The 26,851-nt window shown below is 44.0% G+C and overlaps 2 protein-coding genes across 3 annotated transcripts in view; one reads left to right on the top strand and one right to left on the bottom strand.

Annotated features, from left to right (window-relative positions):
• LOC139422688 (protein tyrosine phosphatase non-receptor type 13) overlaps positions 1-5,379 on the top strand; it is a 156,089-nt gene extending 150,710 nt beyond the window's left edge. The window contains exons 45-51 of one of the 2 annotated variants that reach the window (XM_071173891.1): positions 1,759-1,907; positions 2,347-2,437; positions 3,314-3,651; positions 3,863-4,078; positions 4,166-4,228; positions 4,322-4,448; positions 4,514-4,945. In XM_071173891.1, the coding sequence (XP_071029992.1) occupies positions 1,759-1,907; positions 2,347-2,437; positions 3,314-3,651; positions 3,863-4,078; positions 4,166-4,228; positions 4,322-4,399 (935 nt within the window). In that variant the 3' untranslated portion in view covers positions 4,400-4,448; positions 4,514-4,945. Of the gene's footprint in view, positions 1-1,758; positions 1,908-2,346; positions 2,438-3,313; positions 3,652-3,862; positions 4,079-4,165; positions 4,229-4,321 lie in introns of both variants that reach the window. The other variant, XM_071173892.1, reaches the window with a different exon arrangement.
• Positions 5,374-7,841, bottom strand: LOC139422689 (tubulin alpha chain-like). Its single transcript, XM_071173893.1, has 4 exons — positions 7,792-7,841; positions 7,300-7,522; positions 6,616-6,764; positions 5,374-6,412 (listed from the first exon to the last, which is right to left on the bottom strand). Exons 1-4 carry the CDS (start codon positions 7,792-7,794, stop codon positions 5,435-5,437), a joined length of 1,353 nt encoding a protein of 450 aa, XP_071029994.1. The 5' UTR covers positions 7,795-7,841; the 3' UTR covers positions 5,374-5,434.
• Positions 7,842-26,851: the final 19,010 nt, after the last annotated feature.

Genomic DNA, 26,851 nt, shown 5'->3' with positions numbered 1-26,851 from the left:
TCTGGTTAGCTACGTCTCTCTGGTTAGCTACGTCTCTCTGGTTAGCTGCGTCTCTCTGGTTAGCTACGTCTCTGGTTAGCTGCGTCTCTCTGGTTAGCTGCGTCTCTCTGGTTAGCTGCGTCTCTCTGGTTAGCTGCGTCTCTCTGGTTAGCTGCGTCTCTCTGGTTAGCTGCGTCTCTCTGGTTAGCTGCGTCTCTCTGGTTAGCTGCGTCTCTCTGGTTAGCTGCGTCTCTGTTTAGCTGCGTCTCTCTGGTTAGCTACGTCTCTGGTTAGCTGCGTCTCTCTGGTTAGCTACGTCTCTCTGGTTAGCTACGTCTCTCTGGTTAGCTACGTCTCTCTGGTTAGCTGCGTCTCTCTGGTTAGCTGCGTCTCTCTGGTTAGCTGCGTCTCTCTGGTTAGCTGCGTCTCTCTGGTTAGCTGCGTCTCTCTGGTTAGCTGCGTCTCTGGTTAGCTGCGTCTCTGGTTAGCTGCGTCTCTGGTTAGCTGCGTCTCTCTGGTTAGCTACGTCTCTGGTTAGCTACGTCTCTGGTTAGCTACGTCTCTCTGGTTAGCTACGTCTCTCTGGTTAGCTGCGTCTCTCTGGTTAGCTGCGTCTCTGGTTAGCTGCGTCTCTCTGGTTAGCTGCGTCTCTCTGGTTAGCTACGTCTCTCTGGTTAGCTGCGTCTCTCTGGTTAGCTACGTCTCTGGTTAGCTGCGTCTCTCTGGTTAGCTACGTCTCTCTGGTTAGCTACGTCTCTGGTTAGCTACGTCTCTCTGGTTAGCTACGTCTCTGGTTAGCTGCGTCTCTGGTTAGCTGCGTCTCTCTGGTTAGCTACGTCTCTCTGGTTAGCTACGTCTCTCTGGTTAGCTACGTCTCTCTGGTTAGCTGCGTCTCTCTGGTTAGCTACGTCTCTCTGGTTAGCTACGTCTCTCTGGTTAGCTGCGTCTCTCTGGTTAGCTGCGTCTCTGGTTAGCTGCGTCTCTCTGGTTAGCTACGTCTCTCTGGTTAGCTGCGTCTCTCTGGTTAGCTGCGTCTCTCTGGTTAGCTGCGTCTCTCTGGTTAGCTGCGTCTCTCTGGTTAGCTGCGTCTCTCTGGTTAGCTGCGTCTCTCTGGTTAGCTGCGTCTCTCTGGTTAGCTGCGTCTCTCTGGTTAGCTGCGTCTCTCTGGTTAGCTGCGTCTCTGGTTAGCTGCGTCTCTGGTTAGCTACGTCTCTGGTTAGCTGCGTCTCTCTGGTTAGCTACGTCTCTCTGGTTAGCTACGTCTCTCTGGTTAGCTACGTCTCTCTGGTTAGCTACGTCTCTCTGGTTAGCTACGTCTCTCTGGTTAGCTGCGTCTCTGGTTAGCTGCGTCTCTCTGGTTAGCTGCGTCTCTGGTTAGCTGCGTCTCTCTGGTTAGCTGCGTCTCTCTGGTTAGCTGCGTCTCTCTGGTTAGCTGCGTCTCTCTGGTTAGCTGCGTCTCTCTGGTTAGCTACGTCTCTGGTTAGCTACGTCTCTCTGGTTAGCTACGTCTCTGGTTAGCTGCGTCTCTCTGGTTAGCTACGTCTCTCTGGTTAGCTGCGTCTCTCTGGTTAGCTGCGTCTCTCTGGTTAGCTACGTCTCTGGTTAGCTGCGTCTCTCTGGTTAGCTGCGTCTCTGGTTAGCTGCGTCTCTCTGGTTAGCTGCGTCTCTCTGGTTAGCTGCGTCTCTCTGGTTAGCTGCGTCTCTCTGGTTAGCTGCGTCTCTGGTTAGCTGCGTCTCTCTGGTTAGCTGCGTCTCAACATTCTCCTCCCCTCCCCCCAGATAAGCCCATCATTACAGAGGATGAACTGACCTCTCTGCCCCTGGTGAAGGTGGTCCCTGATGGACAATACACTGGGGCCAAACTCAACACTGTGGTGCGTATGCTGAGAGGTCTGCTCGAACAGAAGATCCCTTTGCAGGAGTTTGAGGTACGAACTTGTCTGTCTGATCTAGTATAGAAACCTCACATCTGGTGTCAAACTCATTCCACGGAGGGCCGAGTGTCTGCCGGTTTTCACTCCTCCCTTGTACTTGATGAATTAAGGTCACTAATTAGTAAGGATATCCCTTCACCTGGTTGTCTAGGGCTTAATTGAAAGGGGGGGTGGGCTGCAGACACTAGGCCCTCCATGGAATGAGTTTCACACCCCTGCTCTACATTAAACAGCCTCAACTTTATCCCCTCTTGGTTCCATAGTATGTAGCTCTGAAGCTTTTTGTCTGGCGCTGGTCTGTGTTTTTATTACATTCAAAATTACATTTAAAAAAAACACTTCGATGCATAATACATGACATCACTATAATACAGAACATTTTATTTTCTTGAAAATCTGTAAAGTTACTTATTTCTTCTTCTCTCTCCAAAAGAATCTGCAGAATCTACAGCCGCTGGACGACTGTCTGATTGGTCAGACGAAGGAAAACAAGAAGAAGAATCGTTATAAGAACATTGTCCCTTGTAAGTGTAGATAGAATGTCGCGACGAAAACACCACATTATCGCTGTAGATAGAATGTCGCAACGAAAACACCACATTATCGCTGTAGATAGAATGTCGCGACGAAAACACCACATTATCGCTGTAGATAGAATGTCGCAACGAAAACACCACATTATCGCTGTAGATAGAATGTCGCAACGAAAACACCACATTATCGCTGTAGATAGAATGTCGCAACGAAAACACCACATTATCGCTGTAGATAGAATGTCGCAACGAAAACACCACATTATCGCTGTAGATAGAATGTCGCAACGAAAAAAACACATTATCGCTGTAGATAGAATGTCGCAACGAAAACACCACATTATCGCTGTAGATAGAATGTCGCAACGAAAACACCACATTATCGCTGTAGATAGAATGTCGCAACGAAAACACCACATTATCGCTGTAGATAGAACGTCGCAACGAAAACACCACATTATCGCTGTAGATAGAATGTCGCAACGAAAACACCACATTATCGCTGTAGATAGAACGTCGCAACGAAAACACCACATTATCGCTGTAGATAGAATGTCGCAACGAAAACATCACATTATCGCTGAAGTGTTTTACCTGGGAATGGTGCAGATTATACGTGTCAATATTCCTCTATCTACTTCAATAATAGCCCAGCACAGGAGGTTGGTGGCACCTTAATTGGGAAGGACGGGCTCGTGGTAATGGTTGGAGCGGAATGAGTAGAATAGGATCAAATATATAATTTGATACCATTCCTTTCCAGCCATTTATTATGAGCCGTCCTCCCCACAACAGCCTCCACTTAAGCCCAGTGCAGTATATAACAAACCCAATCAAAGCTTCTCCTGTGTTCTCTTGTTTCTCCAGTCGATACCACCAGAGTGATCCTGGGTAAAAATGGTGGCTACATTAATGCCAACTTTATCAACATGCCAGTGAAAGATGAGAACTTCATGTTCATTGCTTGTCAAGGACCCTTACCCACCACTCTGGGCGACTTCTGGCAAATGATCTGGGAGCAGAAATCTAATGTCATTGCTATGATGACCCAGGAAGTGGAAGGGGGAAAGGTCAAATGTCAACGGTACTGGCCTGACACCCCGCGGACGGCTGAGATGGTGGACGAGAGGCTGCAGATCACCTTGGTCAAAGATCAGCACCTGGACAACTTTGTTATCCGTCTCATTGAGGTCAAAGATATCCAGGTGAGATTAAGTATACAGTAGGTTATAAGGACAGGAGCCCCAGAACAGAGCCTTGCAGGACTCCATACTTAACCGTGAAGGGATTTCATTTTTCTAGAATTTTACTTTATTAGCAAGTAAATGTAATAATAAGGTTAAACCAATAGAAACAAAATCATTTGGGTACTCTGTATTCAGAGCATCAGATAACGGCCTATCCCTCCGGTTCTAGACTGAAGAAATTCAACGCGTCACCCACCTGAACTACACCGGTTGGCCAGACCACGGTACGCCCTCGCAGCCTGAGCAGCTGTTGACGTTCATATCCTACATGAGGCACATCCACCAATCAGGACCCATCATCACGCACTGCAGTGCAGGGATTGGCCGATCCGGAACTCTCATCTGCGTAGACGTGGTTCTCGGCCTCATCAGTAAAGATGCTGATGTAAGTATGGTGACAAGACTATAGCTTTTTTTTTTTATGCTTAAAAAAGGTCCAACCACATTTTTTAACACGCACTATTGTTTTTAGTTTGATATTTCAGATGTGGTACGTAACATGAGGCTGCAGAGACAAGGAATGGTACAAACGGAGGTAACAACTACAATATGCTGATCCCTTTAAAGACTCTGTAATGTACATGCTCTTTCTGCATTAATATACATAATCATTGTTTATTCCACACAGGAACAATACATCTTCTGCTATCAAGTCATCTTATATGTGCTCCGATGTCTTCAAGCTGAGGAGAAAATCTCAGGATAGCAACTTTTACGAAAGTCCCAATGTTGCACACACAGCACAGAACCAAGCAGTGGGTTTACAAACCACTGCTCAACCAACGCCTTAAAACAGTCTGGGATTGTGTCCCGAACACAGATCAAGCCTAGTCTTGGATTTACTGGTACTTTCAATAGAGAATCTCCATTTAACATGTTTAAGTCCACGACTAGGCTTGATCTGTGCCTGGGGAAAGTAGTCCCTCACAGGAGTCTGTATATATCTGTTTGCTTGACCTCTACCTCTGTAGCTGCTACCCCTTCTCTTAATGTATACACAAGAACAATACAGTTGATGTTCCCATCTTATCTACATGAAAGCAATGAGTTTTTTTTATAGATTGGCTTATGAAATATCTGAAAGTTAATAAATTCATATTTTAAAGATTTTGATGCTGGAAGTTGCCTTGACAGAATACGACAGTATTTGCATTGTAAATCGTATTATGGTAATTGCTGCCAGTGTTAAAGGAAATTAGTGTACATATTCGTCTTTTGAAAAATTGCAATTTGTAAATAAAAGTGAAATTTATATTTTGGTACTTTATTTAAATGCCATTGGCCTTTCCTATGCACTTCAGTAACAAAGTTAGTGGCCTTAATCTCTGGATGTTTCCCCACATGCTGGTCTGGGGGTGAAGTGGAATTAAGTTGGTGTCTGACCTCAAGGCCAGAAGTGCAAGCCATCTGGGCCTCGATTTACTGCAACCTTCCGCTTGGTAGGGAGCAGTAAGAGTTCTGAAAACCTCATGTATCAAAGATTAACCTTGGTGTCAACCAAATGCAGATCAATGGGGTAGAGGGTTTAGTCATTCAAGAGAATTGGGTCTAATGCACTTTAGTTGCACCAAAAATCAGTGGTTTTCATGTTATTCACAATTAATAAGTAAATTGTTCCAGAGAACATCCTCCAGAGCTAGAGTCTGATACTGTAAACTGAGTAATACATAAAGACAAGAATTCAAATGCATTTGGTTTTTATTGAAAATTGCTTTGGACAAGTTCCTTTAAGAGAACAGGATTAGTATTCATCTTCCTCATCCTCACAGGCGTCCCCAGAGTCTGCCCCCACCTCCTCATAGTCCTTCTCCAGAGCAGCCATGTCCTCTCTGGCCTCAGAGAACTCTCCCTCCTCCATGCCCTCACCCACGTACCAGTGCACGAAGGCTCTCTTGGCGTACATCAGGTCGAACTTGTGGTCCAGACGACTCCAAGCCTCGGCGATGGCTGTGGTGTTACTCAGCATACACACAGCCCTCTGGACCTTGGCCTGGTCTCCTCCAGGAACCGCCGTAGGGGGTTGGTAGTTGATCCCCACCTTGAACCCAGTGGGGCACCAATCTACAAACTGGATGCTGCGCCGGGTCTTGATGCTGGCGATGGCTGCGTTGACATCTTTGGGAACCACGTCGCCGCGGTACAGCAAGCAGCAGGCCATGTACTTGCCGCGTCTGGGATCACACTTCACCATCTGGTTAGCCGGCTCAAAGCAGGCGTTGGTGATCTCGGGGACAGAGAGCTGCTCGTGGTAGGCCTTTTCTGCTGAGATGATGGGGGCATAGGTGACCAGGGGAAAGTGGATACGGGGGTAAGGCACAAGGTTGGTCTGGAACTCTGTCAGGTCTACGTTGAGAGCTCCATCGAAGCGCAGGGAGGCTGTGATGGAGGAGACAATCTGGGCGATGAGGCGGTTCAGGTTGGTGTAAGATGGCCGCTCCACTCCCAGGTTACGCTTGCAGATGTCAAAGATGGCCTCGTTGTCCACCATGAAAGAGCAGTCCGAGTGCTCCAGGGTGGTGTGGGTGGTCAGGATGGAGTTGTAGGGCTCCACCACTGCTGTGGACACCTGGGGAGCAGGGTAGACTGAGAATTCTAGTTTGGACTTCTTGCCGTAATCCACAGACAGGCGTTCCATCAACAAGGAAGTAAAACCAGAGCCGGTCCCTCCTCCAAAACTATGGAAGATGAGGAACCCTTGTAGTCCAGTGCATTGGTCAGCCTGACAACAGAAGACATGGGATCATTAGTAATTCACCGAATGTTGGAGCTTTGAAAGATTCAACTAAACATTCAGCAGTAAAACAATCTTATTTTTCAGGGTTATGATAAAGTTGAGCCAAGCTAACCAGTCAATGATATCAATTTAAATGATCTAAACTGGATGGTAAACAGCAGTGGCCCTTTAATCATTCAGCAGCGCACCATTTTGCGCATCCTGTCCATGACAGAGTCCACAATCTCCTTGCCGATGGTGTAATGGCCACGAGCGTAGTTATTGGCAGCGTCTTCCTTGCCACTGATGAGTTGTTCAGGGTGATACAGCTGACGGTAGTGGCCATTCCTGATCTCATCTACAACAAATCATGGACATACATTTGAACACAATGTTATACCACAGAACAGCCATTCCTGATCTCATCTACAACAAAAATCTATTTGTCACATGCACCAAATACAACTGGTTTTAAACTACTGTGAAATGCTTGCTTATCATTTTGAAAACAAAGTTGACATAGCAATTACATTTTTCAGTACTACACAAGGGCCACATACTAGGCTCATTGCATAATGAGTAGAATTAATTGTTTTCCATGTCAGGCAGTCATAGCCTGGTCTCAGATGAGTTTGTGTGGTTTTACCAACTCCTATTGACAACACAGGAGAATTTGCATGTTCAACTCAAATTGGTAGCAGCAAAACATCTTTAAATTCAAGAGGGAAAAACCTGCACACTAACATTTAAGTTAGTGTAGTTTGTAGCAGAAGTCAGAGCAAACAGTTCCGTTTTGGAAAAAGCTGTTGTCAGCATGTTGATAGGAATTGGTATAAACAGATCTGGGACCAGGTTAGGGCAAACCATTATTATACAAGCTTCCTCTTCCTCACCCACAACAGTAGGCTCCAGATCTAAGAAGATGGCCCTGGGAACATATTTCCCAGCCCCAGTCTCACTGAAGAAAGTGCCAAACGATGAGTCAGTCAATTGAGGAGCAGTGTTCGCATGGATGGTCCCATCTGGCTGGAAACCATGCTCCAGACAATACAACTCCCAGCATGCATTGCCCATCTGGACTCCTGCTTGGCCGATGTGGACGGAAATGCACTCCCTCTGTCGAGAAAAACACTCCTTAGTCGATCAATAATTTATAAAAAAAAAGGGGGGGGGGGGGGGCTGAGCCCAGCAATCATAAATCTTGACATTACAAAGCTGAGAGGAGAAGAAACTGTCACCTCCAACAAATCTCACAACTCATTATCAGTTCTCATTTATCCTGAATGAACATTCTATATGAACAAAATACAGGAAATTAGCACAGGAAAGCACAACTCCAGAGATGAAAAAAACAAATCAGTCATGTTGAATTAAAAATAACTCACCATTTTTTCTGCAGTTAGGTAGAATAGATGGCCTTCTTGAGGAATTAATGAAACCTGAAACAGTTTCACCACAAGCGTTTACATATCAAATTGATGTAAGTAAAGTATCATAGGCTAGGCTACATGTTGAACTCCAAACACACTCACTTACCTTCGAACACAATGGCAGTCTGCTTCATGGGCCAGTTTATATGGTATCAGGGTGAGGTGTAGTAGGTGTGGCTTTTCAAATGACCTTTGACCATTGACCAAGGGGTCGTGTATGCTTTATGACGATGATCCCGAGGTAAATGTTCAATTTAAAAGTTTATTTAAATTTTGTTAAAGACAATACAAATCTAACTACATGTTTCTGAATCTGCACGTCTAACAGTGGTTCATATATTTGAACCACTGTTAGACGGATGATTTGAGGCCTGAATGCTGTTTGACTGAAAGCCGTGGAATGTCAGACCAACAAAATATTTGTTTGTACCGCTCTAGTTACGTTGGTAACCAGTTTATAATAGCAATAAGGCACCTCGGGGGGTTGTACTATATGGCCGATATACCAAAAGGCAAAGGGCTGTGTCCTAGCACGACGCAAGAACAGCCCTTAGCCGTTGTTTATTGGCCATATATCACTCCCCCTCGGGCCTTATTGCTTAAATATAGCGTGTTGATTTGTTATTATGCATTACTGCATCCAGGAGCGCCTTCTTACGGTTTTCCTGCATGCTCAAATCATTGTGATGAATTGGGAGAGGTAGGAACGATGTTTCTGTCGTCTTCAGACAACTTAAGATTCCTTTAAGCACAAAGTCATACACAGTGTTTTGTTCATGAATAATGTTGTATATTTAGAGTTTACTCATAAGTGGATGGTATTGTCAATGTGCTATTGGAATTGTACTTTTTAGGATGATATTAACGTTTTAAATGCAACATGTGGCTACTAGCTAGCTAAAGTATTGTCTGTGTGAACTGTGGCTAGATCCTCCACTGATTCCAGTCCTAGAACATATTTGTGCTCTACACATGTTTTTGTATTTTCTTTGGGATTCAGGAGCGAGAAATCTCATCCAATAAAACAACCTGATCTCCGAAGTCCACGTTTTTAATCTCAATCACACACAGCGGGGCGGTACAGCACCGGTTACATTGGTGCCTTCTAGACCCGGATTCATCGATGATCAACGTCAGCTCGATCACCGTGGAGCTGCTGCTCTAGAGACTGTTTACATCATGAGGTACTCCTGTCGCCTTGTGGCAAATAGCGGAACTGCAGTCTATTTTCATTCCTGTAAAAAAACAAAAAAATCTGAATACTATGTATTTAGAGTTTATGGTTAACTAACAGAAGTGTTTTCACAAACAGACATTTGAACATGGTTTAGTGAACAAATTGGTATGTAGTAACGACTGATATATTTATTCTCAAAGTTGCCAGGATGCCAGGTGCCCTAATTAAATCAGTACACTCATAACTTAAGCATTACATAAATAGCAAATAAGCCATTTATTTGTTGTTGTTAACCAAATCCGACACTCATTGACCTCTATACAAAACTCCTAATTTGGTGGGTGGAAAATTGCAAAAATTCCACCTGCTGGAGGGAGAGATTTTTCGCAGAGTTGGGCCTCTCTCCTTCTCTTCCTCTCTGGTAGCTATAGCTCTTTGTGAACAGGAATAATCATGGTTGTCACTAGTTAAGTCACAAAGGATTTGTTTATAAATTCACTCTGGCTATCTACTCCTATTTCAGAGCACCCTCGTCTGAGTGTGCCAGAGCAAAGAATTACTGATGAATTGTCAAACCCGCACCACCCGTTGAATATGACCGGTGTCAGTAAACGTCGGCAAAAACTTCAGTCATCAACGCTCTAGACAACACGAAAACAGCCTAACCAACAATGCTAGGGTGAATAACTTGGTCACAGTGAGCTGTTCTCTCATTTGTATCAGGAAGGAGCTAGCAAGATAGATACAGTGCCTTGCGAAAGTATTCGGCCCCCTTGAACTTTGCGACCTTTTGCCACATTTCAGGCTTCAAACAAAGATATAAAACTGTATTTTTTTGTGAAGAATCAACAACAAGTGGGACACAATCATGAAGTGGAACGACATTTATTGGATATTTCAAACTTTTTTAACAAATCAAAAACTGAAAAATTGGGCGTGCAAAATTATTCAGCCCCCTTAAGTTAATACTTTGTAGCGCCACCTTTTGTTGCGATTACAGCTGTAAGTCGCTTGGGGTATGTCTCTATCAGTTTTGCACATCGAGAGACTGACATTTTTTCCCATTCCTCCTTGCAAAACAGCTCGAGCTCAGTGAGGTTGGATGGAGAGCATTTGTGAACAGCAGTTTTCAGTTCTTTCCACAGATTCTCGATTGGATTCAGGTCTGGACTTTGACTTGGCCATTCTAACACCTGGATATGTTTTGGATCATTGTCTTGTTGGAAGACAAATCTCCGTCCCAGTCTCAGGTCTTTTGCAGACTCCATCAGGTTTTCTTCCAGAATGGTCCTGTATTTGGCTCCATCCATCTTCCCATCAATTTTAACCATCTTCCCTGTCCCTGCTGAAGAAAAGCAGGCCCAAACCATGATGCTGCCACCACCATGTTTGACAGTGGGGATGGTGTGTTTAGCTGTGTTGCTTTCACGCCGAACATAACGTTTTGCATTGTTGCCAAAAAGTTCAATTTTGGTTTCATCTGACCAGAGCACCTTCTTCCACATGTTTGGTGTGTCTCCCAGGTGGCTTGTGGCAAACTTTAAACGACACTTTTTATGGATATCTTTAAGAAATGGCTTTCTTCTTGCCACTCTTCCATAAAGGCCAGATTTGTGCAATATACGACTGATTGTTGTCCTATGGACAGAGTCTCCCACCTCAGCTGTAGATCTCTGCAGTTCATCCAGAGTGATCATGGGCCTCTTGGCTGCATCTCTGATCAGTCTTCTCCTTGTATGAGCTGAAAGTTTAGAGGGACGGCCAGGTCTTGGTAGATTTGCAGTGGTCTGATACTCCTTCCATTTCAATATTATCGCTTGCACAGTGCTCCTTGGGATGTTTAAAGCTTGGGAAATCTTTTTGTATCCAAATCCGGCTTTAAACTTCTTCACAACAGTATCTCGGACCTGCCTGGTGTGTTCCTTGTTCTTCATGATGCTCTCTGCGCTTTTAACGGACCTCTGAGACTATCACAGTGCAGGTGCATTTATACAGAGACTTGATTACACACAGGTGGATTGTATTTATCATCATTAGTCATTTAGGTCAACATTGGATCATTCAGAGATCCTCACTGAACTTCTGGAGAGAGTTTGCTGCACTGAAAGTAAAGGGGCTGAATAATTTTGCACGCCCAATTTTTCAGTTTTTGATTTGTTAAAAAAGTTTGAAATATCCAATAAATGTCGTTCCACTTCATGATTGTGTCCCACTTGTTGTTGATTCTTCACAAAAAAATACAGTTTTATATCTTTATGTTTGAAGCCTGAAATGTGGCAAAAGGTCGCAAAGTTCAAGGGGGCCGAATACTTTCGCAAGGCACTGTAACTAGAAATGGTATTCATTAATTCCACCGACTGCATGTTTTGTTGGTTAAGGCACTTCCGGATTTTCATTTGGCTCACTTGCAGCCAAAACAACATTATCCTCAGCTTTTTGGCTTTGCCACAACCACCACCACTGTCAACCAAGGGACATCCAGCCATCTTAACACAACTTTAGGAAGCATTGGCGTCAACATGGGCCAGCATCCCTGTGGAACTCTTTAGACACCTCGTAGAGTCCATCCCCCCCCGACGAATTGATGCTGTTCTGAGAGCAAAAGGGATGCAGCTCAATATTAGGAAGGTGTTCCTAATGTTTTGTACACTCAGTGTATATTTGGCCTTGTGTTTTAGGTTATTGTCCTCCTGAAAGTTGAGTTTGTCTCCCAGTGTCTGTTGGAAAGCAGACTGAACCAGGTTTTCCTCTAGGATGCCTGGACTTGGCTCTTTTCTGTTTCTTTTATCCTAAAATAACTCCCAAACATGATACAGCCACCATCATGCTTGAAAATATGAAGAGATATACTCAGTGACGCCCCAAACATAACACTTTGTATTCAGGACAAAAGCTACATTTCTTTGCCACATTTTTTGCAGTATTTAGTGCCTTGTTACAAACAGGATGTGTGTTTTGGAATATTTTAATTCTGTATAGGCTTCCTTTTCACTCTGTCAATTGTGTTATTAGTCCCACCTTTGCATTGGAAAATCTCCCTGGTCTTTGTGGTTGGATCTGTGTTTAAAATTCACTGAGGGACCTTACAGATCCTTTTATGGGGTACAGAGATGGGATAGTCATTCAAGAGTTAAACACAACAATTGCACACAGAGTGAACCCATGCTATTTGTTTCTTGTTAAGCTAATATTTAATCCTGAATTTATGCTGAATTTATTTATGCCTGCCATAACAACAATGTTGAATATTTGTTGACTCAAGACATTTCAGCTTTTCATTAATTAATATATGAACATTTTTAAAAACATAATTCCACTTTGATATTATGGGGTATTGTGTGGAGATCAGTGGCACAATTTCAATTTAATCTATTGTAAATTCAGGCTGTAACAACAAAATGTGGAAAAGGGACTCCTTCCTTTTCCCACATTTTGTTACGTTACAGACTTTTTCTAAAACGGATTAAATTAATAAGTATTCAGACCCTTTGCTATGAGATTTGAAATTGAGTTCAGGTCCATCTTGTTTGCATTGTTCATCCTTGATGTTTCTACAACTTGATTGGAGTCCACTTGTGGTAAATTCAATTTATTGGACATGATTTTTAAAGGCACACACCTGTCTATATAAGGTTCCACGGTTGACAGTGCATGTCAGAGCCAAAAACCAATCCATGAGGTCAATGCAATTTTTCATAGAGCTCTGAGGCAGGATTGTGTCGGCACAGATCTGGGGAAGGGTACCAAAAAATGTCTGCATCAATGAAGGTACCCAAGAACACAGTGGCCTCCATCATTCTTAATGGAAGAAGTTTGGAACCATCAAGACTCTTCCTAGAGCTGGCCGCCCGGCAAAACTAAGGAATCGTGGGAGAAGGGCCTTGGTCAGGGAGGTGACCAAGAACCCAATGATCAATCTGACAGAGCTTCAGAGTTCCTCTGTGGAGATGGGAGAACCTTCCAGAAGGACAACCATCTCTGCAGCACTCCACTAATCAGGCCTTTATGGTAGAGTGACCAGACGGAAGTCACTCAGTAAAAGGCACATCACAGCCCACTTGGAGTTTGCCAAAAGGCACCGAAAGGACTCTCATGAAACCAAGATTGAACTCTTTGGCCTGAATACCAAACATCACGTCTGGAGGAAACCTGGCACCATCCCTACGGTGAAGCATGGTGGTGGCAGAATCACATTTTATTGGTCACATACACATGGTTAGCAGATTTTAGCGAAATGCTTGTGCTTCTAATTCCAACAAGTAATCTAACAATTCCACAACTAGCTAATACACACAAATCTAAGTAAAGGGATGGAATGATAATATGTACAGTTGAAGTCGGAAGTTTACATACACCTTAGCCAAATATTTTAAACTCAGTTTTTCACAATTCCTGACATTTTAATCTGAGTAAAGATTCCATGTCTTAGGTCAATTAGGATCATCACTTTATTTTAAGAATGTGAAATGTCAGAATAATAGTAGAGAGAATGATTTATTTCTGCTTTTATTTCTTTCATCACATTCCCAGTGGGTCATAAGTTTACATACACTCAATTAGTATTTGGTAGCATTGCCTTTTAATTGTTTAACTTGGGTCAAATGGGTATGGCATCGGGTAGCCTTCCACAAGCTTCCCACAATATGTTGGGTGAATTTTGGCCCATTCCTCCTGACAGAGCTGGTGTAACTGAGTCAGGTTTGCAGACCTCCTTGCTCACACATACATTTTCAGTTCTGCCCACACATTTTCTATGGGATTGAGGTCAGGGCTTTGTGATGACCACTCCAATACCTTGACTTTGTTGTCCTTAAGCCATTTTGTCACAACTTTGGAAGTATGCATGGGGTCATTGTCTATTTGGAGGACCCATTTGCGACCAAGCTTTAACTTCCTGACTGATGTCTTGAGATGTTGCTTCAATATATCCACATAATCTTCCTTCCCCATGAAGCCATATATTTTGTGAAGTGCACCAGTCCCTCCTGAAGAACACTGGGATGGTGTTCTTCGGCTTGCAAGCCTCCCCCTTTTTCGTCCAAACATAACGATGGTCATTATGACCAAACAGTTCTATTTTTGTTTCATCAGACCAGAGGACATTTCTCCAAAAAGTACGATCTTTGTCCCCATGTGCAGTTGGAAACCGTAGTCTGGCTTTGTTATGGTGGTTTTGGAGCACTGGCTTCTTCCTTGCTGAGCAGCCTTTCAGGTTATGTCGATATAGGAATCGTTTTACTGTGGATATAGATACTTTTGTACCGGTTTCCGCCAGCATCATCACAAGGTCCTTTGCTGTTGTTCTGGGATTGATTTGCACTTTTCGGACCAAAGTACGTTCATCTCTAGGAGACACCGCTCAGGCTGGAGACGCGTTATGACGGCATGGTCCCATAGTGTTTATACTGTACTATTGTTTGTACAGATGAACGTGGTACCTTCAGGTACCTTGGAAATTGCCCCCAAGAATGAACCAGACTTGTGGAGGTCTTGGCTGATTTTTTTCCCCATGATATCAAGCAAAGAGTCACTGAGTTTGAAGGTAGGCCTTGAAATACATCCATAGGTACACCTCCAATTGACACAAATTATGTAAATTAGCCTATCAGAAGCTTCTAAAGCCATGAAATAATTTTCTGGAATTTTCCAAGCTGTTTAAAGGCACAGTCAACTTAGTGCATGTAAACTTCTGAACTATAAGCCAAATAATCTGTCTAAACAATTTCGTTGGAAAAATGACTTGTGTCATGCATAAAGTAGATGACTTAACCGACTTGCCAAAACTATAGTTTGTTAACAAGAAATTTGTGGAGTGGTTGAAAAACCAGCTTTAATCACTCCAACCTAAGTGTATGTACTTCCGACTTCAACTGTACATATAAATATATGGATGGGCCATGAACAACCGGCATGAACGAGATGCAATAGATGGTTTAAAATACAGTATATACATCTGGGATGAGTAACATACAAGATATGTAAACATCATTAATAAAGTTACTAGTGGTCCATTTGTGAGAACTTCTTAGGGCTAGGCCCCTTTTTTCTCAATTTCCGGCTGAACGACGTGCCCAAAGTAAACTGCCTGTTTCTCAGGCCCTGAAGCCAGGATATCCTGATGCCAGGATATGCGTTGGGAAGACCGCACCACCCTCTGGAGAGCCCTGCTGTTGCGGGTGGTGCAGTTGCCGTACCAGGCGGTGATATAGCCCGAAAGGATGCTCTCAAATGTGCATCTGTAAAAGTTTGTAAGGGTTTATAAGGTGACAAGCCACATTTCTTCAGCCTCCTGAGGTTGAACAGCCAAGGCAGTGTTGCGCCTTCACCATGCTATCTGTGTGGGTGGACAATTTCAGTTTGTCCGTAATGTGTACGCCAAAGAACTTAACTTTCCACCTCCTCCACTGCTGTCCCATCTGTGGATAGGGGGGTGCTCCCTCTGCTGTTTCCTGAAGTCCACAATCATCTCCTTTGTTTTGTTGTTTGAGAGTGATATAATGTTTTGTTAAAGTTGAGTGAGAGGTTGTTTTCCTGACACCACACTCCGAGTGCCCGAGTGCCTTCTCCCTGTAGGCTGTTTTGTCGTTGTTGGTGATCAAGCCTACTACTGTTGTGTCATCTGTAAACTTGATGATTGAGTTGGAGGCGTGCATGGCCACACAGTCATAGGTGAACAGGGAGTACAGGAGAGGGCTGAGCACGCATCTTTGTGGGTCCCCAGTGTTGAGGATCAGCAAAGTGGAGATGTTGTTTCCTACCTTCACTACCTGGGGGTGGCCCATCAGGAAGTCCAGGACCCAGTTGCACAGGGCGGGGTTCAGACCCAGGGCCTCAAGCTTAATGATGAACTTGAGGGTACTATGGTGTTGAATGCTGAGTTGTAGTCAATGAACAGTATTCTTACATAGGTATTCCTCTTGTCCAGATGGGATAGGGCAGTGTGATGGCGACTGCATCGTCTGTGGACCTATTGGGGCAGTATGCAAATTTAAGTGGGTCTATGGTGACATCTAAGATGGCGATATGATCCTTGATTAGTCTCTCAAAGCACTTCATGATGACAGCAGTGAGTGCTATGGGGCGATAGTCATTCAGTTCAGTTACCTTTGCCTTCTTATAGGTACAGGAACAATGGGGGCCATCTTGAAGCATGTGGGGACAGCAGACTGGGATAGGGAGCGATTGAATATGTCTGTAAATACACCAGCCAGCTGGTCTGCTCATGCTCTGAGGACTCGGTTAGGGATGCCGTCTGGGCCGGCAGCCTTGCGAGGGTTGACACGTTTAAATGTCTTGCTGACGTCGGCCACGGAGAAGGAGAGGGGGGGGCACAGTCCTTGGTAGCAGGCCGCGTCTGTGGCAATGTATTATCCTCAAAGCGGGCAATGAAGGTTTGTCTGATAGCAAGACGTCGGTGTCCGTGACATAGCTGGTTTTCCTTTTGTAGTCCGTGATTGCCTGTAGACCCTGCGACACATCTCATGTCTGAGCCGTTGAATTACAACTCCACTTTGTCCGTATACTGACGTTTTGCTTGTTTGATTGCCTTGCGGAGGGAATAACTACACTGTTTGTATTCGGCCATATTCCCGGTCATCTTTCCATCGTTACATGCGGGGGTTTGCGCTTTCAGTTTTGTGCGATTGCCAGTTTCTGCTTAGGGTAGGTATTAACCTTTTTGGGATAGGGGACAGCATTTTCACTTTTTGGATGAATAGCGTGCCCAGAGTGAACTGCCTCCTACTCTTTCCCAGATGCTAATATATGCATATTATTATTGGATAGAAAACGCTCTGAAGTTTCTAAAACTGTTTGAATGATGTCTGTGAGTATAACAGAACTCATATGGCAGGCGAAAACCTGAGAAAAATCCAACCAGGAAGTGGGACATCTGAGGTTTGTAGTTTTTCAAAGCTTGGCCTACCGAATACACATTGAGATATGGATGAGGTTGCACTTCCTATGGCTTCCACTAGATGTCAACTGTCTTTTGGAACTTGCATGAGGATTCTACTATAAAGGATGTGACAAATAAAATGTGATTTGACAAAGAAGCCAATAAGGCAGAGTGTACCCTTCATTTGATCTGATTCTCTATAGTAAAAAAAACATTGTGATGCATATATTTTGTAAAGTGGTTCCTTGCATCATACAATGATGTAAACATGGTGTTATACAGACCTTCTTTTGCGGGACAGTGAAAAAACAGTCCTACTTGTCTGAAGACAAGTGACTAAATAAAGTTAATGTCAAGCCCTGAATTATATCCTTTTGTCCCTGAAGGGAACATTTGAATTGGAAAGTTAGAAGTGATTTGTCTGTCTGCATATACACTACATGACCAAAAGTAGCTCGTCGAACATCTCATTCCAAAATGGAGTTGGTCCCCACTTTGCTGCTATAACAGCCTCCACTCTTTTGGGAAGGCTTTCCACTAGATGTTGGAACATTGCTGCAGGGATTTGCTTCCATTCAGCCACAAGAGCATTAGTGAGGTCAGACTCTAATGTTGGGTGATTAGGCCTGGCTCGCAGTCAGCGTTCCAATTCATCCCAAAGGTGTTCGATGGGGTTGAGGTCAGGGCTCTGTGCAGGCCAGTCAATTTCTTCCACACCGATCTCGACAAACCATTTCGGTATGGACCTCGCTTTGTGGAAGCAAGTCCCCCTTGTCTTCGAACAAGTAGGACTGTTTTTTTTGTCATGCTGAAACAGGAAAGGGACCTTCCCCAAATTGTTGCCACAAGGTTGGAAGCACATAATCGTCTAGAATGTCATTGTATTTTGTAGTGTTAAGATTTCTCAGGGCCTAGCACGAACCATGAAAGACAGCCCCATTCCTTTACAGTTGGCACTATGCATTGGGGCAGGTAGTGTACTTCTGGCATCTGTCAAATGATCTGATTTTCTGTAACATACCATTGCAATGCTTAAAAGCCAGATCAATGCCAGTGGGCTGGACAGACCATAATATTGTGACCATAACCATGAACACCAAGGTTCCAAAGAAACCCCCTAGGATTGTGGTCAAAATAAATTTTAAAACATTTAATCATGAGTTATTTCTAAATGATTTAGCTGCTGTACCCTGGGAGCTGATTTATCTAGAGGATGATTTAAATCACGCTACAGAATGTTTTATTGATTTGCTCACTGGGGTAATGGACTATCATGCCCCTATAAGAAAGAGGCCAGTTGGTGCCTGTCCATCTCCATGGATTGATGATGAATTGGGTGAAGCTTTTTCTCAAAGAAATATGGCAAAAGTCTTAGCAGCCAAGTCAAAATTAGAAATTGATGAACAGAATTATAGAACATTACGTAATTATGCAGTTCAATTGAATCGTAAGAAAAAAACGTTATTTTACAACAATGCTTTTACTGATTGTAAAAATGATTGTAAAAAGGTATGGAATACAGTTAAGGGCTTACTTGGTACATCTATCTCATCATGCCCATCTAGTGTGTAGGTTGACGGGAGAATGATAACAAAACCAGTTGATGTTGCCAATCATTTTGCAGATTTTTTTTACACAGAAAATTAAATTACTAAGCAACAATGTAGACATAAATTATTCCAAACAAGCTATTGTCCAATGGATTGATGATCATATTATGAGCAACAAGACCTGCTCTTTTAGTCTGCAAATGGTGTCAGTGGAGGAGGTGTTAAACCTATTGAAGTCATTACCAGATGGTAAATCTACAGGTTATGGTCTTATGGATAATGTTTTACTTCGCTGTGCTGCTCCCCAGATTGCAGCTCCACTGAAATAAATATTTGATTGGTCACTGGAAAAGGGGATGTTTGCAAATGTATGGAAGCATGCTAAACTGTGTCCTATTCCGAAAGACTGCAAAGAACCCATTACTCCTGCCAATAGTCGACCAATTAGTCTACTCCCTACACTCAGTAAGATATTGGAGGGTATTGTGAGTAGACAAATGTGGGAGTGTATGGAAAATAATAATCTGATTACAGCCAATCAGCATGCTTATCGCAAAAACCATTCCACTACCACCGCATTGGTTGACATGACTGACCAGTGGCTCAATGCTATGGATAATGGCAGGTTTGTAGGTGTACTATTCTTAGATTTTAGTGCAGCATTTGATTTAGTGGATCATGAAATAATTTTGACAAAATGAATGCATTATGGTTTTAAGGAGGTAGATATGACTGCTAATTGACAGGAAACAGTCCACCTATATCAATGGTTCATTTTCTTCCCCTCATGCTTTAAACTGTGGCATACCGCAGGGCAGCTGCCTTGGGCCACTTATTTATTTAATCAATACCAGCAACCTTCCTTATGCCTTAGCTGAAACTCAAGCTACTATATTTGCAGATGATACTACAATTTATGCAGCAAGACAATCGGTTCAACAGGTACAGCAAGCTTTGCAAGGAGATTTGGAGATTATCAGGAAATGGGTTTGCCAAAACAAACTTGCTTTAAACACCAAGAAACCCAAAGTTATGTTGGTCTGTTCAACTAGGAAAAGACCAAAACAGCATGGGATACAATTAAGTATGGGAGGAGTACAAATTGAAGAAGTGGCAGAAACCAAACTACTGGGAGTGCAGCTAGACAACTGCTTATCATGGTCGTCTCAAATAACTAATCTATGTAAAAAAAAAAAAATATTAAAACGGCATGCATAATCAGAAGGATAGCTAAATATTTACCAGGGAAAATCCTTCAGCAAATAACACAGGCATTGGTTGAGAGTCAAGTGAACTATTGTTCGGTGGTCTGGGGAAATGCATCATCTAGTAAAGTTAGGAGGTTGCAGAATGCACAGAATAAAGCAGCAAGGATTGTTTTAAGGCGGAGATATGGTTATTCTGTTGCAGTCATGCGCAGTGTTCTTGGTTGGTCATCAATCGACAAGATAATTGAAAAAAACATGCTTATCTTATTTTATAATATACATCATTTAAAACGGCCAAGTTCTATTCACAATGGTATTCAGTTGGTAAGAGACAGACATTCCGTAAATACTAGGAATAGATTGTCCACCATCTCTGCGTTATCCAGACAGAAAAAAGAAATGGGCAAAAGAACATTTAGATTTAGAGCAATAAAGAAATAGAATAAATTAACTGAGCAAATTAGAAACCTCTCAATATATAAGTTTAAACATTATTTAAAAACAATTTAAATATAGTATATAGAAATGTTGTGGGACTATAGTAGATGAAGAATCAATATATATTTTTACAATGTTTATATATTTTTTATTGGGTCATTATGCTAGTGTATTATGTATGTTTGTAATAGTGTGTTATATGTGAAAGTGTGTTTGTATTATAAATTGTATTTTAATGTTAAGGACTCTTGGAAGATTAGTCCAAATGGGGACTAAAAGAGATCCTAATAAAATCAAATCAAAATCAAATCCAGATTTGCCCGGACTGCCAATTGGTGAATTCATCACTCCAGAGAATGCGTTTCCACTGCTCCAGATGTACACCACTCCAGCCAACACTTGGCATTGCACATTTTGATCTTAGGCTTGTGTGTGGCTGCTCAGCCATGAAAACCCATTTCATGAATCTCCCGACTAAGTTATTGTGCTGACGTTGCTTCGAGGCAGTTTGGAACTCAGTAGTTAGTGTTACAACCGAGGACAGACGATTATTATTATTTATTTTTTCATTTATTTTTTTTACGCGCTTCAGCGGTCCCGTTCTGTGAGCTTGTGTGCTTGTGAGCTGTTGTGAGCCATTTCCACTTCACAATAACAGCACTAACAGTTAACCGGGCAGCTCTAGCAGGGCAGACGTTTGACGAACTGACTTGCTGGAAAGGTTGTCTGTGGCAAGTTTTTTTTTTGGGGGGGGGGAATTTTACCCCCTTTTTTCGCCCCAATTTCGTAGTATCCAATTGGTTTTAGTAGTTACTAACTCCCGTACGGGCTCAAGAGAGACGAAGGTCGAGAGTCATGCGTCCTCCGAAACACAACCCAACCAAGCCGCACTGCTTCTTTAACACAGCGCGCATCCAACCTGGAAGCCAGCCGCACCAATGTGTTGGAGGAAACACCGTGCCCCTAGCAACCTGGTCAGCGTGCACTGCGCCACAGGAGTCGCTAGTGCGCGATGAGACAAGGATATCCCTACCGGCCAAACCCTCCCTAACCCGGACGACGCTAGGCCAATTGTGCGTCGCCCCACGGACCTCCCGGTTGCGGCCGGCTGCGACAGAGCCTGGGCTCAAACCCAGAGTCTCTGGTGGCACAGCTGGCACTGTGATGCAGTGCCTTAGACCACTGCCCTGTGGCGTGATTTTTATATGCGTTTTTTTTATTTTACCAGGTAGGCTGACTGAGGACACATTCTCATTTACAGCAACGACCTGGAGAATAGTTACAGGGGAGAGAAGGGGGGATAAATGAGCCAATTGTAAGCTTGGGATGATTAGGTGGCCATGGTATGACGGCAAGGGGTGTGGCTGAAACAACCAAATCCACTAATTTGAAGGGGTGTCCACATACTTTTGTGAATATAGTGTGTGGTCAGCCGTTAGTCCATCAGTAGTACTGAGTGTCTCTGTTCATATTAGTGTAGGTATGGTTAGTCAGTATTGTTGACTGTCTCCGTTTTTCTTTCCCCCTCTCCTCAGCAGCAGGCGGGTCTGAGTCTGCTGATCAGTGTGATCAAAGACCTCATGGAAGACCTCAATCTGATAGGACACGGCTTCCTGGACTTGCTCAGCTCAACCCGCCCTGCCCTTTTCACTGTCCGTCTGAGCTGGATTCAAATAGTATTTGCTTTCTTTCAAATACTTTGAGCATTTGATTGATCCGGTCTGATGCACGGTTGCACATTATGGGACTATTGGACGGCAGGTAAAGTATTTTAAAATTAAAGGCATGTTTATTTAAACCAGGTCTGATGCTGATAACAATTATTAAAGAGACATGCCACTTTGTTGGCAACACATCTCTCTTTCTGTGTTTCCCACTCAAAGCTCCCATCCATCTGAACTAAGATGTGACTGTTTTGAGTTGTTCAATATGTTGGGTGATATTCAACAAATAAATACGCTTTTTATTGCTTTAGCCATTTGTATATGATAGCATGAGAATACTGCACAAGCCCAACATGGCTTAATAATAAGGTTTCATTGAAGAGCCTCCAGAACTGAGTTTGGATCTCTTTTCTGACCCAAGTGTCACCAGCATCACCGTGCTAGCTTATCCAAGTGTCACCAGCATCACCGTGCTAGCTTATCCAAGTGTCACCTGCATCACCGTGCTAGCTTATCCAAGTGTCACCTGCATCACCGTGCTAGCTTATCCAAGTGTCACCAGCATCACCGTGCTAGCATATCCAAGTATCACCGTGCTAGCTTATCCAAGTGTCACCTGCATCACCGTGCTAGCTTATCCAAGTGTCACCTGCATCAAATCAAATCAAATCAAATTTTATTTGTCACATACACATGGTTAGCAGATGTTAATGCGAGTGTAGCGAAATGCTTGTGCTTCTAGTTCCGACAATGCAGTAATAACAAGTAATCTAACTAACAATTCCAAAACTACTGTCTTGTACACAGTGTAAGGGGATAAAGAATATGTACATAAGGATATATGAATGAGTGATGGTACAGAGCAGCATAGGCAAGATACAGTAGATGGTATCGGGTACAGTATGTACAAATGAGATGAGTATGTAAACAAAGTGGCATAGTATAGTATAAAGTGGCTAGTGATACATGTATTACATAAGGATACCGTCGATGATATAGAGTACAGTATATACGTATGCATATGAGATGAATAATGTAGGGTAAGTAACATTTATATAAGGTAGCATTGTTTAAAGTGGCTAGTGATATATTTACATCATTTCCCATCAATTCCCATTATTAAAGTGGCTGGAGTTGAGTCAGTGTCAGTGTGTTGGCAGCAGCCACTCAGTGTTAGTGGTGGCTGTTTAACAGTCTGATGGCCTTGAGATAGAAGCTGTTTTTCAGTCTCTCGGTCCCAGCTTTGATGCACCTGTACTGACCTCGCCTTCTGGATGATAGCGGGGTGAACAGGCAGTGGCTCGGGTGGTTGATGTCCTTGATGATCTTTATGGCCTTCCTGTGACATCGGGTGGTGTAGGTGTCCTGGAGGGCAGGTAGTTTGCCCCCGGTGATGCGTTGTGCAGACCTCACTACCCTCTGGAGAGCCTTACGGTTGAGGGCGGTGCAGTTGCCATACCAGGCGGTGATACAGCCCGCCAGGATGCTCTCGATTGTGCATCTGTAGAAGTTTGTGAGTGCTTTTGGTGACAAGCCGAATTTCTTCAGCCTCCTGAGGTTGAAGAGGCGCTGCTGCGCCTTCTTCACGATGCTGTCTGTGTGAGTGGACCAATTCAGTTTGTCTGTGATGTGTATGCCGAGGAACTTAAAACTTGCTACCCTCTCCACTACTGTTCCATCGATGTGGATAGGGGGGTGTTCCCTCTGCTGTTTCCTGAAGTCCACAATCATCTCCTTAGTTTTGTTGACGTTGAGTGTGAGGTTGTTTTCCTGACACCACACTCCGAGGGCCCTCACCTCCTCCCTGTAGGCCGTCTCATCGTTGTTGGTAATCAAGCCTACCACTGTTGTGTCGTCCGCAAACTTGATGATTGAGTTGGAGGCGTGCGTGGCCACGCAGTCGTGGGTGAACAGGGAGTACAGGAGAGGGCTCAGAACGCAACCTTGTGGGGCCCCAGTGTTGAGGATCAGCGGGGAGGAGATGTTGTTGCCTACCCTCACCACCTGGGGGCGGCCCGTCAGGAAGTCCAGTACCCAGTTGCACAGGGCGGGGTCGAGACCCAGGGTCTCGAGCTTGATGACGAGCTTGGAGGGTACTATGGTGTTGAATGCCGAGCTGTAGTCGATGAACAGCATTCTCACATAGGTATTCCTCTTGTCCAGATGGGTTAGGGCAGTGTGCAGTGTGGTTGAGATTGCATCGTCTGTGGACCTATTTGGGCGGTAAGCAAATTGGAGTGGGTCTAGGGTGTCAGGTAGGGTGGAGGTGATATGGTCCTTGACTAGTCTCTCAAAGCACTTCATGATGACGGATGTGAGTGCTACGGGGCGGTAGTCATTTAGCTCAGTTACCTTAGCTTTCTTGGGAACAGGAACAATGGTGGCCCTCTTGAAGCATGTGGGAACAGCAGACTGGTATAGGGATTGATTGAATATGTCCGTAAACACACCGGCCAGCTGGTCTGCGCATGCTCTGAGGGCGCGGCTGGGGATGCCATCTGGGCCTGCAGCCTTGCGAGGGTTAACACGTTTAAATGTCTTACTCACCTCGGCTGCAGTGAAGGAGAGACCGCATGTTTTCGTTGCAGGCCGTGTCAGTGGCACTGTATTGTCCTCAAAGCGGGCAAAAAAGTTATTTAGTCTGCCTGGGAGCAAGACATCCTGGTCCGTGACTGGGCTGGGTTTCTTCCTGTAGTCCGTGATTGACTGTAGACCCTGCCACATGCCTCTTGTGTCTGAGCCGTTGAATTGAGATTCTACTTTGTCTCTGTACTGGCGCTTAGCTTGTTTGATAGCCTTGCGGAGGGAATAGCTGCACTGTTTGTATTCGGTCATGTTACCAGACACCTTGCCCTGATTAAAAGCAGTGGTTCGCGCTTTCAGTTTCACACGAATGCTGCCATCAATCCACGGTTTCTGGTTAGGGAATGTTTTAATCGTTGCTATGGGAACGACATCTTCAACGCACGTTCTAATGAACTCGCACACCGAATCAGCGTATTCGTCAATGTTGTTATCTGACGCAATACGAAACATCTCCCAGTCCACGTGATGGAAGCAGTCTTGGAGTGTGGAGTCAGCTTGGTCGGACCAGCGTTGGACAGACCTCAGCGTGGGAGCCTCTTGTTTTAGTTTCTGTCTGTAGGCAGGGATCAACAAAATGGAGTCGTGGTCAGCTTTTCCGAAAGGGGGGCGGGGCAGGGCCTTATATGCGTCGCGGAAGTTAGAGTAACAATGGTCCAAGGTCTTTCCTCCCCTGGTTGCGCAATCGATATGCTGATAAAATTTGGGGAGTCTTGTTTTCAGATTAGCCTTGTTAAAATCCCCAGCTACAATGAATGCAGCCTCCGGATAAATTGTTTCCAGTTTGCAGAGAGTTAAATAAAGTTCGTTCAGAGCCATCGATGTGTCTGCTTGGGGGGGGGATATATACGGCTGTGATTATAATCGAAGAGAATTCTCTTGGTAGATAATGCGGTCTACATTTGATTGTGAGGAATTCTAAATCAGGTGAACAGAAGGATTTGAGTTCCTGTATGTTTCTTTCATCGCACCATGTCACGTTAGTCATAAGGCATACGCCCCCGCCCCTCTTTTTACCAGAAAGATGTTTTTTCCTGTCTGCGCGATGCGTGGAGAAACCTGTTGGCTGCACCGCTTCGGATAGCGTCTCTCCAGTAAGCCACGTTTCCGTGAAGCAAAGAACGTTACAGTCTCTGATGTCCCTCTGGAATGCTACCCTTGCTCGGATTTCATCAACCTTGTTGTCAAGAGACTGGACATTGGCAAGAAGAATGCTAGGGAGTGGTGCGCGCTGTGCCCGTCTCCGGAGTCTGACCAGAAGACCGCCTCGTTTCCCTCTCTTTCGGAGTCGTTTTTTTGGGTCGCTGCATAGGATCCATTCCGTTGTCCTGTTTGTAAGGCAGAACACAGGATCCGCGTCGCGAAAAACATATTCTTGGTCGTACTGATGGTGAGTTGATGCTGATCTTATATTCAGTAGTTCTTCTCGACTGTATGTAATGAAACCTAAGATGACCTGGGGTACTAATGTAAGAAATAACACGTAAAAAAACAAAAAACTGCATAGTTTCCTAGGAACGCGAAGCGAGGCGGCCATCTCTGTCGGCGCAGATCACCGTGCTAGCTTATCCAAGTGTCACCAGCATCACCGTGCTAGCTTATCCAAGTGTCACCAGCATCACCGTGCTAGCTTATCCAAGTGTCACCAGCATCACCGTGCTAGCTTATCCAAGTGTCACCAGCATCACCGTGCTAGCTTATCCAAGTGTCACCAGCATCACCGTGCTAGCTTATCCAAGTATCACTGTGCTAGCTTGGCAGCTTCACTTCCTCCCTAGCTTATCCAAGTGTCACTGTGCTAGCTTGGCAGCTTCACTTCCTCCCTAGCTTATCCAAGTGTCACTGTGCTAGCTTGGCAGCTTCACTTCCTCCCTCAATCTGCCTCTGACTGGGCTTGAACCAGTCAAGCCCATGACTGCCTATTTTGACAACATACAAACCAGTTATGTCACTGAAAAATATTCGTTTCAATGGCACCATGGGAAACATTTTACGCTGCGGGTGAGTTTATCTGGATCAATCTCAATCCATTACACAAGCATAGATACTATGCGTACACCTCACTTCTGCACCATTTCTAAAAGAAATGCTTTACAAATCCATGTCCCGTGTCGCTCTCTTGATCTTGGTATACTGCTTACATAGTGACTAAGCAATGGCTGTGCAGCTTTCATCTATAGAAGCAATATTATTTTGGTCATAACATTCTTTTGGTCATAACATTCCTTTGGTCTTAACATAACATTCTGTTGGTCTTAACATAACATTCCTTTGGTCTTAACATTCTGTTGGTCATAACATTCCTTTGGTCTTAACATTCTGTTGGTCATAACATTCCTTTGGTCTTAACATTCTGTTGGTCATAACATTCCTTTGGTCTTAACATTCTGTTGGTCATAACATTCCTTTGATCTTAACATTCTGTTGGTCATAACATTCCTTTGGTCTTAACATTCTTTTGCTCATAACATTCCTTTGGTCTTAACATTCTGTTGGTC

Source organism: Oncorhynchus clarkii, chromosome 12 (genome assembly GCF_045791955.1).
Source record: "Oncorhynchus clarkii lewisi isolate Uvic-CL-2024 chromosome 12, UVic_Ocla_1.0, whole genome shotgun sequence".
NCBI lineage: Eukaryota > Metazoa > Chordata > Actinopteri > Salmoniformes > Salmonidae > Oncorhynchus > Oncorhynchus clarkii.
This window is presented reverse-complemented; position numbering and strand designations above follow the sequence as displayed.

Bases quoted from the DNA above. Each gene is read 5' to 3' on its own strand.
- LOC139422689 (XM_071173893.1), bottom strand. The intron at 6,765-7,299 runs GTGAGGAAGAGG...GATTTGTTGTAG, and splicing joins TCTGGAGCCTACTGTTGTGG to ATGAGATCAGGAATGGCCAC. The intron at 6,413-6,615 runs GTGCGCTGCTGA...TTCTGTTGTCAG, and splicing joins TGGACAGGATGCGCAAAATG to GCTGACCAATGCACTGGACT.